The sequence below is a fragment of the Meles meles genome, chromosome 7 (genome assembly GCF_922984935.1).
Source record: "Meles meles chromosome 7, mMelMel3.1 paternal haplotype, whole genome shotgun sequence".
Taxonomy (NCBI): Eukaryota; Metazoa; Chordata; class Mammalia; order Carnivora; family Mustelidae; genus Meles; species Meles meles.
This window is the reverse complement of record NC_060072.1, coordinates 14775523-14792044: the sequence shown is the minus strand read 5'-3', so window position 1 is coordinate 14792044 and position 16522 is coordinate 14775523. Positions and strand designations below refer to the sequence as shown.

The 16522-nt window shown below is 47.3% G+C and overlaps 1 protein-coding gene across 3 annotated transcripts in view; it reads left to right on the top strand.

Annotated features, from left to right (window-relative positions):
- The window catches only part of BTBD11 (BTB domain containing 11), a 299357-nt gene that overhangs the window by 179778 nt on the left and 103057 nt on the right, over positions 1-16522 (top strand). For all 3 annotated transcript variants that reach the window (XM_046013680.1, XM_046013681.1, XM_046013679.1), the window contains exon 3: positions 9878-10082. In XM_046013680.1, the coding sequence (XP_045869636.1) occupies positions 9878-10082 (205 nt within the window). The remainder of the gene's footprint in view (positions 1-9877; positions 10083-16522) is intronic.

Sequence of the window (16522 nt, the reverse complement as noted above, 5' to 3'; positions counted from 1 at the left end):
CCCATTTCACAGATAAGAAAACTGAAATTTGGAAGAAAGGTCTTGCCCAAGGCCATGCAGCTAGTAAATGGCAGAGTCATAATTTGAGCCCAGTTGTTGTTGTTGTTGTTGTTTTCCTGCCTTACTATGCTGTGTCCAGTTCAGCTTTGCCTTGTGAGCCCCTAACACAGCACCCCTGGCTTGGGAGATAATCTCAAGGGGGAACATGCAGCGAGATAGTCTCTGAAACAAGATCAGAAGAAAATGCCACCGGTGAGAGGAACTCTTAATGACAGTCCACTCAAATATTAAATACTCTATAGAACTGGACTTTGATCTCAGAGACCTGGAACTGAGCCCATGCATGCCTAAACTGTTGGAGTGTGAAGCTAAACTAGGACGCCACTCAGCCCCCAAACTGACACAGGCTGGCCATTTTTTTTTTTTTTTTAACTCTGAGTCCTAGAAAATTTGCACAGTGACACGCTGAACTTCACAGTTGACCTGGAGACTGGCGAGCAGTCCCTTCAGGCTCTCTTTCCCTGAACCAGTGAGCACATCTGGGGGAATCGGGCCCGCCCAGGCTCTCCCACTGAGGCCACAGGAGAAGCAGAGGCCGTGGCCTTGTGCTCACTTTGGAACCAACTTGACTCTCCTTTGGGTTCCACTCAATCCCACACTCGTGTCCTCTGAGGTCTTGTCTCAGCTCCTCTGCCTGACATCCCAGCCTTATCCACAAGCTCCCAGCTGAAACCCCATCAGACAGTCATTAATTGTAGTGTTTGCTTTCTGTGGGTTCAAGGGGGAAAAAAATGAGAGCCTCATCATAAAGTGCTCCTTCCTATTCATACTAAACTTTTCACACTCAACTGTGAACTTGTTGCTCCCATTCAATGAGGCAGACGAAATGGGGCCATTAATTTACAACAGTGAGCGAAAAGCTTTCTGGGTTGTGTCTCCTCGGTGTCCTCAGAAAGAAAAAAGAATCTGAATCCTTATGGCTTGGACAAGAAGGTCTCTCTCCTTGTTTGGAATGGAGTTGGGCTCTTTGCTGAGTCCTGCCTCCAGCTCCTCGGGTGCACCTGTGTCCCTCTATGATGGCAAAGTGGCCATTGGCCTCTTGGTATTTTTCGAATATTGCACTCTACCACAGAGCCTTTGCACGTGCTGCCCCTTCTGCCTAGAAAGCTCTTCCCCTGGTATTTACAGGGCTCCTCTGTCACTTCATTCAGGCCTCTGCTTCACTGTCCCCTCCTCAGAGAGGCCCTCCTGTGACCACCGCACTCACCCCTACCCCACTGCTCTTTATACAGTCTTCCTGCTTTAATCTTCTTCATCACACTTAATCACCACCTGACATCCATATGTTTATTTATATATTGTCTGTCCACCCCACCAAGACTATAAACCCATGACAGCTGGGAGGGTTGTGGCTTTTTGTTTGTTTTGTTTTGTTTTTAAGATTTTTATTTATTAATTTGACAGACAGAGATCACAAGTAGGCAGAGAAGCAGGCAGAGAGAGAGGAGGAAGCAGGCTCCCTGCTGAGCAGAGAGCCCGACACGGGGCTCAATCCCAGGACCCTGGGATCATGACCTGAGCTGAAGGCAGAAACTTTAACCCACTGAGCCACCCAGGCACCCTGGGTTGTGTTTTTTTAAAATATCATGATATCCTTAGGGCATGGGAGTAATGGTTGGCACATGTAGGACTCAATAAATAATTGATGAATGAATGAAAGAATGAATGATAGGTTTCCTGCTCAATCCAGGGTTCAGTCTTCCATTGTCCCTAATGACTTGGATTACACATGGTCTTTCCATTCTTTCTTGTTCAAGGAAGGGGTTTTGGTGGGGAAATTTAAACAGCAGTTTGTGATGCTGGAGAACACCTCTGTTTCCTCATCTGTGTTGTGTGATATAAGGCAAGTGACTCGGTCACTATGATCCCTGGTGTTCCCATCTATGACAAGAGGGTGATGATCCTTGCTCCCCCAGGGTTTTAGGAGGTTTTGAAAACATACTGTAGTATGTTTTCAAAACATACAGTTGACTGTAGATGAGGGAAGGAGGTGAAGTTGCTGCCTCAACTGCTGTCTCTTGGGCAGAAGGAGCCACCGTTGGAATGTGTAGCCCTTTGTCCCGGGCGATTGTATCTGGCATGCAGGGGGCAACTTAGTGGGAGCTGCTCCAACAACCTGAGTCTGGCAGGTTAGAGCAGCATTTCTGAAGGGTAGGATAGGAGATGATCGTAGGTGATACACACAACACTTCTTATTTTTAATTGCCATGAATTTTTCATGAGCACTAGAAAAATATTGGTTTTCCATTTATGGCACTGATATGAAGCTTCCTTTTAAAATGAGTGAAAGAATGAGCCAATTTAAAGAAAACTATTAAGTAGATAAATTGTACCTGCAGCCCACAGATAATGAGAGAAGACCTGGTGGTGATTCCCAGGTGGCTGACATTTGGGAAACCAGTTATTAGCAAATTCTATATGGTTTCTGGAACCAGCTCCAGCTGCTGAAACACGGAGCAGCTAGTGACAAGTGGATTTGCAGTTTGGGGTTCACAAAGCTGAAGGGCGAAGCAGCGGATAGCACGTACATGGAATGGGGTTTGAGATGGAGCTAGTGATTGCAGAATCCCTGTGCCAAATCCATCTCCTGTCGCCAGCCCTCCTGAGAGATGTGCTTAGGGCCTCTGATCAAGAACGGGGATGCTGCTGATGATGATGATGAAGATTTGCTGATGGTGATGATGGTGGTGAAAATGGTGGTGGTGGTGATGAAGATGATGGTGATGATGATGAAGATGATGGTGATGATGATGGTGATGATGATGGTGATGATGGTGGTGATGATGATGATGGTGGTGGATGATGGTGGTGATGAAGATGATGGTGGTGATAATGGTGGTGATGATGATGATGATGGTGATGGATGATGGTGGTGATGAAGATGATGGTGGTGATGGTGGTGGTGATGATGATGGTGATGATGGTGGTGATGAAGATGATAGTGATGATGATGGTGATGATGGTGGTGATGATGATGATGGTGGTGGATGATGGTGGTGATGAAGATGATGGTGGTGATAATGGTGGTGATGATGATGATGATGGTGATGGATGATGGTGGTGATGAAGAGGATGGTGGTGATGATGATGATGGTGATGATGGTGGTGATGAAGATGATGGTGGTTATGATGGTGACAGGGGTGATGATGGTGATAGTGAGATCATAGTAGTGATGATGATGATGATAATGGTGATTATGGTGGTGATAATGGCGGTAGTGGTGGTAATGAGGAGGAGGAGGAGGAGGAAAAGAAATCGAGCTGAATATTTATTAAGCACTTAGGATATACTAGACTCCCATATGTTTTAAGTGACTTATATGCATGACTTCGTTTAATATTAGGAGGTAGATGCTATTATTATTATCCACCCAACAAATCCATTAGGTCATAAAAACCCCCATTTACAGAGAGGTTAAATAATGCATCCAAAGTCACACAACTAGTTAGTGGCAGATTGGAGGCTCAGGCTTAGGCAGCATGTTTCTAACCACCACACACACACACACTGCCCCGCCAGGAACAGGACAGTGAAAGAGGCACAACCTCTCCCCTTTGAGGCTCAGTGGGGGAAGCGGACACAAAACATGACAGAATCAAGCAAGTAACATGTTAGACTTTATTAGCAGGTATTGTGGGTGAACAGGGAAAGAGGAGATTCTGACTGGGAGCATCCTGGAGGGCTGCATGGAAGAAGTAGTACTTGATCACAGCCTTAAAGGTCCTCAGTAGTTGGAGAATGAGGGAAAAGTCACTCCAAGGTGAGAAAATAGGAGCCAAAGGAGGAAACCTGGAAGTGTAGGTTTAGCTGAATGATGCTCCAAGGAGGTAGTTAGCCCAACCAAGGTCAAAGGTGTCCCAGCATCTTGGGGTATGGACCCAAAACATGGACCTTCTCTTCTTCACTCCCTTGTGAGTTTTCTTATTCTGAGCTTTTTTTTTTTTTTTAAGATTTATTTACTTATAAGCGGTGGGGGGGGGGGGAGCAGGGGAGAGGGAGAGAGAATCTCAAGCAGATTCTGCGCTGAGCACAGAGCCCAGTGTGGGGCCCAATCCCATGACTCTAAGATCATGACCTGAGCCAAAATCAAGAGTCAAATGTTCAACTGACTGAGCCGCCCAGGTTCCCTGTCCTGAGCTTTTCTACTAGAGCTTAGAGAAAGACAGATGGAAAGATGATACTCCATCTTTGATACACCATCCATGATACTGACATGGAAGGAAGGTACAAGAAAGAAAACATATCACCTTAGTAAGCTGATTATTCTGATAACGCCAAGTAGCTGTAATTCAAAACTCAGAAACTACAAACAAGTTGGAAGGGAATACCACCCACAGTTCCACTAGGGAGAGAAATCCTTAGTCAACATTTCGGGGGTTATTGGGGGGGGCCATGGTTTTCATATTTACTTTATGCAAAGTTTTTAAATAATATAATCCTGATCTCACAGTATGCAATTATGAGTTTCACTTTTTTTCTACTTGCCATTCTAACAAGAGGATTTTTTTTTCGTGGTCTTACAGATCTGTGCAAACATTTTTAATGACTGCATAAGTTTTTTATTTTATCACATGGATATACCAGAATTTATTTAACCATGCTGTTATTTTAAAACATATATTTCTTTGTCAAATTTTGGATCCCATAAATAAGGATTGGATGAAAATCCTTGTGCGTAAGGATTTTTGCTGCATTTTGGATCCTAACATTGGGAAGGATTCCCAGAAAGAGAATTACTGAACTGAGGGTAAGAAGCGTTAACACCTTGGCTACATAATGCCAGATTGGACTTGGAGCTGACCGTGGCTGCCCTGGGATATCTCTTTAAAAAAAATGGTAGGGGGTAGGGTAAAGAGCACAGGCTTTAGAGTCAGGTGGACCCAGGTTGGACTCTTGTCTGTGCCTCAGTTTCCTTATCTGTAAAATAAGATATCTCAACCTTGACATTATTGACGTATGGGGCTAGATTCTTTGCTGTGGGGACCGTTTGTAGGATGGTTAGCACCAGCTCTAAACTCCACCCCTAGGATGCCAGTAGCAGGCCCTTGGACATGACAACCCAAAATGGCTCCAAGCTTTGCCAAGTGTCCTCTGGCAGGCAGAATCCACTCGACTGTACATCACAGCTATAAAACTGATTACTATCATGAGTGTTTTGCAGAACACGAGAGGATCGGAAACAGTGCACGCAAGGTGGTGACTCAGCATCCGTGGCACGGTGTAGGGGCACCTGTCACTACTGGTGGTAATAATATGACAGTGACATTTCCCATGGCTGGATGCTACAGAGATCACACCCAGGAGAACACAGGGGATCAGTTCAGAGGCCACACCTGGCTCTAGGAGTCTCTGGGTCTTTGGTTCTTTGGCCAAAAGCATCCAGCGGTTTCCCTGTCCACTCCTTCCAGCAGTCACCGTGCATCCTACCACTTAGGAACAGAATTGCTTCTCCGATTTTCCTGATGGGAGCCTTTCTCCCCTCACTGTCCCCCCACCACACACCCCCGACCCTGCTGTTTGCAACTCATCTTTCCTCCTGGAGGACTGTGGAGGCTGTGCTGAGTCTGTTACTGGTGAGCCCAAGTCCTTCCCCCTGCACATCCCTGGGGGTGAGGGAGGGCCCCTCAGACCCTGCCGCCGACATGCAAACTCACCGGAAACCCAGCACCTCTGCAAAGTTCACCCAGCGGTTTTCGAGGCTCCCCAGGTGGCGTCTCATTGTGTAGCCCTCCCTTCTTCCTGCCCTGCTGGGGCTCAGCCTGTGGTCTTGGTCTCCTGTGCATCTTCATGAAACCTCACCCCTGCCCCCGCCCGTGGCTGGGGCCACCGTTGAGGACCCTGACATCACAGCCAGGGGCAGAACTGGGAAGTGTGTGGTTCCTTCCAGAGCTGCTGGCCACTGGGCCTGTCTGCCATGGCCTCTGCGTCTTGTCCCCACCCCGCACCCACGGAGGATGTGGTTACTGACAGGTGCCGGTTACAGATGGGCTGAGCATTGCTGCGCAGACTCTGGGTGTGGCCAAGCCAGCCATGACCTAGGGAGCTCCTGATGGGCTCTTGATGCCACCAAGGAATGAAGACCCCCTTGTCTCCTGCCCTCCTGAGGCAGAGACCTCCAGAGACCGGGCTTCTGTTAGTTCTAGAACCAGCTTCCTGCCTCCGTCATTGCTGATTACTTGCATGCCCCTCCAGGCCCCTTCCCTCAGGTCAAGTATCTTCTAAGAGTGTGCATGGCCATCGGTGCAGCTTGGCCAGAGCCACCACCCCCTCCTGCAGACGGGTCAGACGCTGAGACCCCTTAGCCAGAAGCTCTGCTCTCCCAGTAGAGGCAGACCCATCTCCTGAGCCCCCCACCCTGAAATCCACAATGGCATATATTTGGGGAGACTGGGGATTTAGGCCTCAAACTCTTCACTGGAGTTGTTCAAAGGCCACACCCTGACATCGATTCTAGCAGAAACTGGGATGCACTGGCTAAGAACATGAGCCCTGGCAGCCTCGTTGGAGTTGAAGCCTGCTACTTCCTGTGCAACACCTGAGCCAGTTGTCTCTTACCTTGATTTTCCCATCTCTGAAGTGGGTTTATGTTCCCTCTGGCTCTTAGATAATTAAACCGGAAAGTGTATAAATGGCCTGAGACGTGTGGTTTCCCCTCCTGCTGCTGCTACCCTCTCCTTCATGCCCTCCTCATCAGAAGATGCACCATGTCGTCATTGTGCCCAGTCCCAGTCCAGACCTGCCATCTTGTTCTTTCCAGGCTCCTTCTCTACATTCACCGGTCAGGGTCTCTTTACCAGGGGTTCAAGCTGCCTCTTATGAGACTTGACTGACAGGACTGGCCAGAGGCAGGCTTCTGGCTTGCTTTTTCTCCTCCCTCCCAAAGAGCCATGTTTCTAAAAGATGTAGAGAGAACAGGGAAGAAGAAGCAACTAAGGACCTAAGTGGACCTCCAGACAGACACTTGGAATGCGCAGCTTTGTAGCATAAGTTCCTAAAAAATCAACCCCAGCATGAAGCAGCAGGTCGGACACTGGGTCAGGACACCGGCAGGACTGTCCCCCCACATCCCAGGCACCCGACCTCCAGGTCTCACCATCCAGAGAGAAGGGTGAGCTGGCAGGCCCTGAGCCTAAGAGGGCAGCTAATTTCATGCCCACAACATGCCAGGCCCCTCCTCATTCTGTCCTGAACCCTCATAACCACCGGTCAGAGGCGGCTCATTACCCAAGGCTGAGTGACTTACTGTTTTGTGCACCAATGAGCAGCAGAGTTGGGATTTGAACTCCTTCTCTTGACTGTAAGTGCTGGTTCTCTGTATTTTTCAACTGCAGGTCCCCTGGGGGTTTCCAGGCTGCCTACCTCTCACAGAGAATTTCCTTCTTTGATTATTTTTTGGAGTTTCTTGGGCATATGTTCCCGCCTGTGGGAAATGGAGAGAGAAGGCTCTGAGCGAGGCATGGTAAGAGGCAGAGGGGTGCAGGGTTGCCGCACTTGCTGTTCTCTGTCCAGCTCCTGCATCTGCTTGCTGCCCAGATATCAAGCTTGGTAGGTTGTATCCTGGTTCATTTGTTCTATTAAGGCCTCAGGACTCTGACAACATGGAAGTTTCCTTTCCTCTGAAAAGTCCTCTCTCAGAAATAGTGGCCACTTGGAATCTTGTCTCAAGAAGGACATCTATACTCAGTGTGTAAGAGCTCTGTGATTGATTAACCATGTCTGCCATGGACATGGACTAGAAAGGGGAATATTTGCTATTTCTGCCCTTGGCTGAGACCATATCTCCATATTTGATTCCCCTAAAGGGGGATGAAGGACCCTCTTGTCAATCTTCTTTGAAGGAAGTGGCCCCACCTTCAGACTAGAAAGTGGACTTTGGGCCTTCGGAGGAGAAACTCGTGCCTCTCACTGAGCCTCACTTTCTTGGGTTTGGGTTTGAGGTCAAAGTGTCATGTTAAAAGGTACGGGTGGATGGCAGAGAAGTGGTGGTCTCCACAGGCCTAGTTTCAACTGGGCAGTGAAGGATGGGGAATGGGGGGGACAGTCTCCCTCCCCGACCAGGGGCTGCCTGGGTGGGATAGGGAGGGAAGGGGAGCAATAAATTCCAGCAGGAACTATGTTTCAGTCTTGAGCCTGAAGACAGAATTCCATCTTCTTCAAGGTCTTTTCTCCTAAGGCCTTCAGCTGATTGGATGAGGCCCACCCACATCTTGGAAGAGAGTCTGCTTTTCCCAAAATCTACTGATTTAAAGGTTAAAATTTAATGTGAAAAATACCTTCACAGCAGCTTATAGACTAGTGTTTGACCAAATAACTGGGCACCATAGCCTCACCCAGTTGACCCATGAAATTACTCACTGCAGTACCTCATATGGGTGTTACTCGGAGTGTGCAACACATTCCACTGGACGAGTGGAATGGGGCAGCACATTCAATAACATTGGTCATGGACTGATCCTTTTAAATCCAATTTTAATTCTATTTGCTTCAAGAATAAAGGCTCCATTTGGTATGAGCCCCTAACACTTCTCTAACACTTGTTATTTAGAACAACAAAAATTGGACCAGAATTCAGCTATGAATTAATTATACTGGGGGCGCCTGGGTGGCTCAGTTGGTTAAGCGTCTGCCTTTGGCTCAGGTCGTAATCTCAGGGTTCTGGGATCAAGCCCCACATCGGGCTCCCTGTTCAGGCAAATATTCCCCTTTCTAGCCCAGCAGGGAGCTTGCTTCTCCCTCTCCTCTCCACTCATGCTCTCTGTCACTCTCTCTGTCTCTCTCTCTCTCTCTCTCTCTCAGATAAATAAAATCTTTTTAAAAATTAATTATACTATTTTGTTTCCATCAAATTAACTTTTATAGTGATCTTCTGTTTATGACAAGTGATACTGATCTTCCATTTATGATAAGTGACAGAATGTTTCCTTTTTAGATACCCATACTTTTAAAAAAATCTAAATGAATCCAATTAAAGTTAAGTACATCAGGGCACAGGTGGGACTTGGATACAGCTGTGCTCATGAAGGTAGCATACAAACAATCAAGTTTGGGAAACGCCATCTTAGCCTAGAAAAGTGAGGGCTTCCAGGCCCAGCCAGCCTCCCCACAGGAAGGTCCTCCCTGTGCGCCCAACCTGGGGGCATGCATTTGGTTTGATGAAGAGAAGGCTGGTTTCCTTCGGAGAAAGCAGGAGAAAGACTAAAGCGTATCCCAGGTTTGCTAGTGTGGAGTAGAGTAAGACAGAGCCCCTGTCCTCAAGGAGAGTGGTTCAGTGTGGGCATTCTGGAGGCAGACTTCGTAGGTTCAAATCCTGGCTCTGCCACTTGTGACTGCTGCGTGACCTTGAGAAGTTATTTGACCTCTTTCCTCATTCATGAAATGGGTTGACAAAGGTACCTACTTTAGGGAGATGAACTGGGGTGTTTAGAACTTACCGGTACGCAAGTGTCGTTTAAGACAGTTGCTGCCATTGGGAAGGAGCCATGAGGAAATAGCAGCTCTAACACAGCCTCTACCTGCTGTGCTAAAAAAAGTACAGTGTGATACACACACGGGAGAGTGGGGAGATTCCAGGAGGATTTCTTGGAGAAACCAATATATCTGCTGATTTCTGGATGGTCAGTAGACGTTAGCCTGGAGAAGAGAGAGAGAGAGAATGTTCTGGATAAAGGGAATAGCCTATGTACAGTCCCAGAGGTCCCAGAGGACCACCCCAGTTGAATGAGGGAGTCCCAGCATCGGAATCTCTGCAGAGGTCTTCAGCACATCTCTGCACGTCATGGCTGCCTGAAGGATCTGAAATCTTACTTCCGTCCACAGGTGACCTGGTGTCCCGAGCAATGCACCACCTGCAGCCCCTCAATGCCAAGCACCACGGCAACGGCACTCCCCTGCACCACAAGCAGGGGGCGCTCTACTGGGAGCCGGAGGCGCTGTACACCCTTTGCTATTTCATGCACTGCCCGCAAATGGAATGGGAAAATCCCAACGTGGAGCCTTCCAAAGTCAACCTCCAGGTGGAAAGGTAAGACTGGCCTTAGCTCCGGATGGCCGAAAAGAGGAGCTCCCCTCTGGCCGCCGCCTTGCGGTGGGTGGGTACTTCGCCCAGGGTGGCACAGGGGTGCGGGAGGGGAGCGATGCTGGTGGTCAGAACTACACATTTCCCAGAAACTCACTGGAGGGGTCCAGGTGGGAACCTTGTGCCCCGAGGGGGTGTCTGAGACCCAGGTGGGGTCTCTGAAATGGGTTGCTTAGGGTTGATGCCAAGAAGTGTAAAAACGGCCCGGGTCAGGAAGGTGGTTCTGCAGATTGCAAAAGGGTAAGGGGCTCTGCTGTGCAGGGTGGCGTCCTTGTGAAGGCAGCTGTAGGAGATGCCAGCTCCTTGGGGGGAGGTGTCTTCATTTCCTCCTGGCTGCCCTGGGGACTCCCGTGGGGAACCATAAACACCTGCTCAGCAGAAGTGGCCTCCGAGAGTGCATGGGAGACTGGCTTGCTCAAGCAGAATCCTCCAGGGAAAGGGAGGAAAGGAAGGCTTCCTGGAAGAGGACACTCCCTCTGACCCAGCTTCTGTCCCTCTCTAGTGCAGTCCCTCCACTTTCCCGTGCCTCAGCTTCCCCATCTGTAAACCAGTGGCTGAACTCAGCACTTCCCAGCTCCCCTTTTATCTGGAAAACTCCTTCGGGGGGGGGGGCAGGTTGTCAGAAACCAGACTGCCTGGGGGCATCCCTCTTCCCCTGGGAGTCCATCTCCCCACAACGCCTCACAGATCAGTCCCTTTTACTCCAGCTGCTCTAGCAGGGACCCATTTATCAGAAGACTGGTTAAGAGAGTGGGCTCTGGGATCCAGACTTCTGGCTTTAAATCTTGGCTCTTCCAGTTAAACGTTCCAGTTAAAGGGCAAGGGCCTTGAGAAAGTGCCTTAACCTGTCTGTGCCTCAGTTTCCTCATCTGCACAGTAGGGCTGTGAAAGTAAATCCTGCATAGGGCTGACAGAAGGCTGAGTGACTCAAACAGTGGCCAGCACACAGTAAGTGTTTGTGCTCGTTGCTGTCGTCGTAGACACTATCTGCACGTAGGGGAACAGCTCCCAGTTTGGGCTCAATGCGGTTTTCTCTTCTCTGTTAAAATGGTTCCAAGCAGTTTTGAGATGCTTCCTGGTTGTTGTGCTGCTGCAGGGACGGACTGGGGCTTAACTGGGCTCCCTTCTAAACCCACATTCTCCTGGCTTTCATTTCCGGGAAGAGAACGGAGCATGAGTTAGAGAAAACTTGCTGCGGTTTTTGTTCTTGTTTTGTTTTTAAGAACCCGAGTGAGCATGAGGATTTCAGTCCCGCCTGGAGGTTGCTTCATCAGGCCTCCCGCGATCTAGGCGAATCTGTGGGTGCCCGGTACAGGTTCTTATGTGCCGAACACACCCACCTTGGAGAGGGGACCAAATGCTCATTGTCCCTGGGCAGATTAGGACCTCAGCCTGAGACACCAGGAGGGACCCTCCCTGCGAGCGTGCAGCCCTAGCGCTGAGGGAACGGAAGCCAGCAGCCTCGGCCCCTGGGCCATCTAGCACTTTGGCCCCCGGCCCTCACCAGCCTGTGCAACAGTGTCTCTGACTCACCCCCCACCAATGTGCACATGACCCCCAGGGGACCCCCCTCCATCTCCAGCCAGGCGGTGCCTCCTCTGAGCTCCAGAATCTTCTCACCCTACTCAACCTCAGTTTCCCCATCAAGTCTCATACACCCAGACTGGTTCTTCTTCTCGTAGTACCTTATTCTTTTCTGGGTAACACCGCAGCTTCCTGAGGGCAGAGAACACATCTGTTTTGGTGGCTGCTCTACACCTAATGCCAAGCGTCACTTCACATCTGTTCCTAGTGGGGAGTCAGTAAGTATTTGTAGAAAGATTGAGCAAACCGTTGATCTAGCTGCCTGTAGAACATTTCCATTTGGGTGTATTCATGGGCTACCTCAAATCTGAGGTAACCTCTTTGCCATCAAACCAGTTGTTCGTTCTCTCTCCCTCATCCCTAAGAATGGCGTCACCACCAACCTGGTCACCCCTGTCAGAAAACTGGGCCTCGCCCCACACTCCGTCCTCTCCCTCACTCCCTCCTACAGCTAACGGTCAGCAGATCTTACTGATGCTGCATCTAAGTCGTCTCTCTAATTGCTGCCGCTGTGTGGTCGGGCACCTTGTTCCATCTTACTTCTGTTACTGCATCTGATTTCTAAATGGTCTCCCCAAATGTGAGGCTTCATACTCTCTGAGCAGCTCCATCCTCCTCATGACCACCAGACTGAAACTTCTAGAATGTGAATCTCATCGTGTGATGGACTCCTTGCCCCCCACGCTAACACAGGGGCATGGCCCATTACATCCTCTATCACGCGGCTTCCATCTTAGTTTCTGGAATCCCTTTCAGGGTTCGGAGTGTAGCTGGAATAGTCCTCAGTCTGAGGAGACCATCTGAGGCTTCCAGACTTTCTGGAACAAGATGTAAAGACACATGGGCTTTGAGGGAGAGCAGAGTAAGGAGAACAGGGCCCCAGATATGTTGGGATCAGTTCTGTCTTGATCTTTCCCATCTTCTTTGGTTGATTTTTCAGGGGTCAGAACAAAATGCGAAGTAGACCTTGTCATTTTTGAGTTGTGTTCACTTTGGCTCTCCAGAAAGAGTGTGGATTTGGGAGTGAGACTGACCTTTGGCTCTGTATCCCAGCCCTGCTTCTTCTAGCTCTGAGACCTTGAACAAGCCGTTCCTCCTCACAGAACCTCTTTTCCTCAACTGTACACTGAGAGTGAGACCAGCTTCACGGGAATGGTATGAGCAGTGAATTCAATATGGCAGCTAAGCCACCACTGCCATGCCTGGCACGAGAGCAGCACTCCTTCTCCCCAGAAGAGTAGCTGGGTGGCTCTAAAATGCTATTATCATTGTCCCTACAGAAGTCTGTGTGTGTGTGTTCCTTCTAGACGAAAAGCTATTCCTCCCTCCCGTTCCCTGATGAAATAGGCATTGGCGTTTAGCATCTGAAATCACACATGGAAAGGCTTCAGAGGAGAGAAGACTTCTGTTCTCCATCAAGTGTTTATACCAGCTCCCTACCAAAACCTCTGAACAAGAATTTTCCAGTGGGAGGTGGACTCTAATTTGGAGTTGTTTATCTCTTTCTTTCTGTCTCTTCACCCCCAAAATCAAAAAACATTTCCTTAACTCTTTGTTTTTATTCTGTAGGGCCATGGTGCTTATATGGTTTTTCACTAGACTATATTCTTCAGGAAAGGGGCTGAATATCATTTGCTTTTGTCCATGCCCAGCCGAAAGTCTGGAAACATTTGTGGACTGAAATCTGGATTGTTTTGTGCCTCAAATCGTCTCTGCTTGTCAGAAAAGCCTTCTTCCCTGGCTGGAGTATTTGGAAGTAGGCCTACAGGCACCATTTTACCCTTTCATGTGGGCCCAGCTCGAGGATTACTACATTTGTTTTGGATAGTTTCATTTTTCATTGTGGGATTTTGAAGCTCGGTGCCAGTGTGAAATGTCTGTAGTTCAAGTTTTCCCAGAGCTTTGGCTACTAGTTCCTGGGCTTCTAAAATCTTGCAGAGCAGTTCTCTGGGTCACTGGAAGCATATCCTGGGACCAGGTCCTGTAAAGAGCTAGAGCTCCAGAGTGAGACAGATAGGCATGAGCTAGAGCACACGGAGTAGAGACTGAGACTAAAGTCTGGACTTGCAATCCTGTTCAGGTCAGGTGTTTGCAAACTCAACATGGAGAAGAAAGAGAAGGAATATTCTTTGTCAAGGAGAATCTGATCTTCGATATCACTGAATCTTCTAGGTGCCAAAGGCAGGTCACGGGAGATTTATGATGCTCTGTGAAAAACAATGCTGACCTTGCATATGCCTCCAGGAAGAGAGTAACTTCAGAGTCCATTGAAAGGAATAAATTGCTATTAATTATGGTACCCAGCCTTGACTCTGGCCCATCCTGCTGGTTTGTGACTTAATTTTTTTTTTCATTCCTTAATTCCATTTATAATAAAGCTCCTTGAGGGCTGTCTACCTCTTATATGTTTTTCTAGAGCCCAACATAGTATTTTGGCACATTATGCATTACACATCCTTAACAAGTGTTTGCTAAGTTAGTTAAAAATAAATACAAACAATGTCACCAGCAAAGCCTGTTTTGTATTGGAGCATCAGATATTTTACAAAGAAATCTTAGCTCAAATGTCATCCTTATTTCTGACTTTCATTGATTCAATATTTCTAAGAAATTTCTAAGAAAGAGGTAATTCTACATATTTTTTCCTAGAACAGACCCTTCAATAGTCTAAAGTGAATATCAGAATAAACACATATCATAATATCATTCAATCAATAAAATCTTTTAGGTACTTCAGAATGACTTCATATGACTTCAGTCATATATTTCTACTTAAAAGAACTCAGATTTTCTAAGATTTATGATTAGGCAATATTTATTTTATATTTATGTGTAAACATATATGTATGATTAGGCAATATTTATTTTGTAAGTTTTATGTCAGGCAATATTTATTTTAGTAATGACAAATGTAAACATTGATCTTGATAGTAGAAGCTATACGAAGCTGCTGGTTTTAAATAGAATCATCTTCAGTCTGTGATAAGATTTTCCTCCCCTATATCATTACTGGAAATATCAGTGATTCCTAGATGTGCTTGGCCATGGATGACTTCAGCAATAACCATAAAAAGAAAAAAATAATAGGATAAATTGGACTATATTGTTGCCTGAGGTAGCTGGTCATGCCTGAGAAGATCAGAGATCGTTTTACCCACAAGACTACACAATTGGGTAGGTCTGTCCTCCCCCAGTGGCTCCGAAAGCAAACAAAAACACATACCTGGGCAGTGGCAGCTCTTGCGCCTTTTGGAAGCAGAGCTGTATAAACAGATGTGGTACACTCTCTACTAGGGACAGCTGAATCAAAACATGAGTATACAATCAACAGTCACCAGCTGTTGGGGAGAAATGAAACAAATCCTAACAATCGGAAGAATTTACACTTGAAGAAATTGAGCTAATAAAGCAAACATAACAGACATTAGAAGTTAAATGATACCCAAATACATCTTCCAAGACAAGTACCCTGTCAAAAAATCACTACAACACATCAGTTCTTGATGTTTTTTCATCTGTGGCACAGGGGAAGGTGATAGTCAAGTGTTAACATACAGCAATGGGCATACTCAGGGTTAAACAATATTTCCAGCACGTTGTTATAACTCTTCCTTGTTCCTTTGCCCTAAGGAGTGCATATCAGAATGCACATGGGAAGAAGTATTCTTGACACAAACAGCACTACTAGTAAAAATCCTTAGTTGCAAAGGTTAAACTTTCTATGATGGCTTGAAGCAGAAAGAAGACCTTTGGGAGACCCAGTGTAGGTAGAATGTTGCCAGATCCTTTCCCCTTCAGCATGAGAATTGGATCTTGGGTTAATTCTCTAGCTCTGTTCTCCCGGAAACATGATAAAAATTGCAGCATCGACTGTGTTACCAAGCAGCATGCTTATGGTCAGAGTAACTCTAGATTGATAAATTTGATCTGGCCTGCTAGTACTGTAAATACTTGATAAATATCCAGAGCTCTGGGCTTCCCTGAATCCACTGGCTCTTGTTACTGTTAGTGTCCTTGCAGGAACCTTGGAAACTATATCTGTGGAGTTGCTACAAGCGATATTGGGGTTCACAAACCAGGAAAGTTCTCACAGTCCCTCAAGTGGATCTCATCTTCTTGCACCTGCATGTCACCTAGGCAAGATGGCTCGAGGATGGCTGGCTATAAGGACTCCTACGGAAGGAACATCTGATGCTACCCTGCTGGGTCAAGTGTGGCCTATGATAGTCCCATGAGTCAAAAAGTTTAGTAGAGCTTAAAAAGACTTCTGGTGGATGATGAAGCCAGAGAACCAGACTTCAGGGTTGCACAACCTAGAACTGTGTCCAAATTGCACCTCAGGACTGCTCTAGCAAAGGCCTCACAGCCACCAGGGCTGGGCACAGACATCTGACTTCACACCACCAATGCTAGGCATTGGACACTCCTAGCAGGACCACCGCACCATTACCCATGAAAGCTGAATGTCTCTACCAAAGCCCTAGTGAACTTCACGTTCCACCTATATCACACCACTTGCTTCCAAATCAATGGAGCCCAGGGCACATGCTTGCACCCTAGCTGCAAGGGAGTCTGGGAAGGTGAATTACTACCTTGTTGAACCATGAACTCATAATAATATGGGAAATTCTCCAGACACAGTAAAGTCATCAGTGGTTCTGAGAAGCCAAAAATTTGGCAAAGGTGCACTACACTCTTTTAATTTACTTGTTTTTAATATAAGCAACATACAAGTGAAGCAGTTGTACAGTTCAGGACTTTTGACCATTGTTAGCCACACATCTCAAACTGATGCGCATATA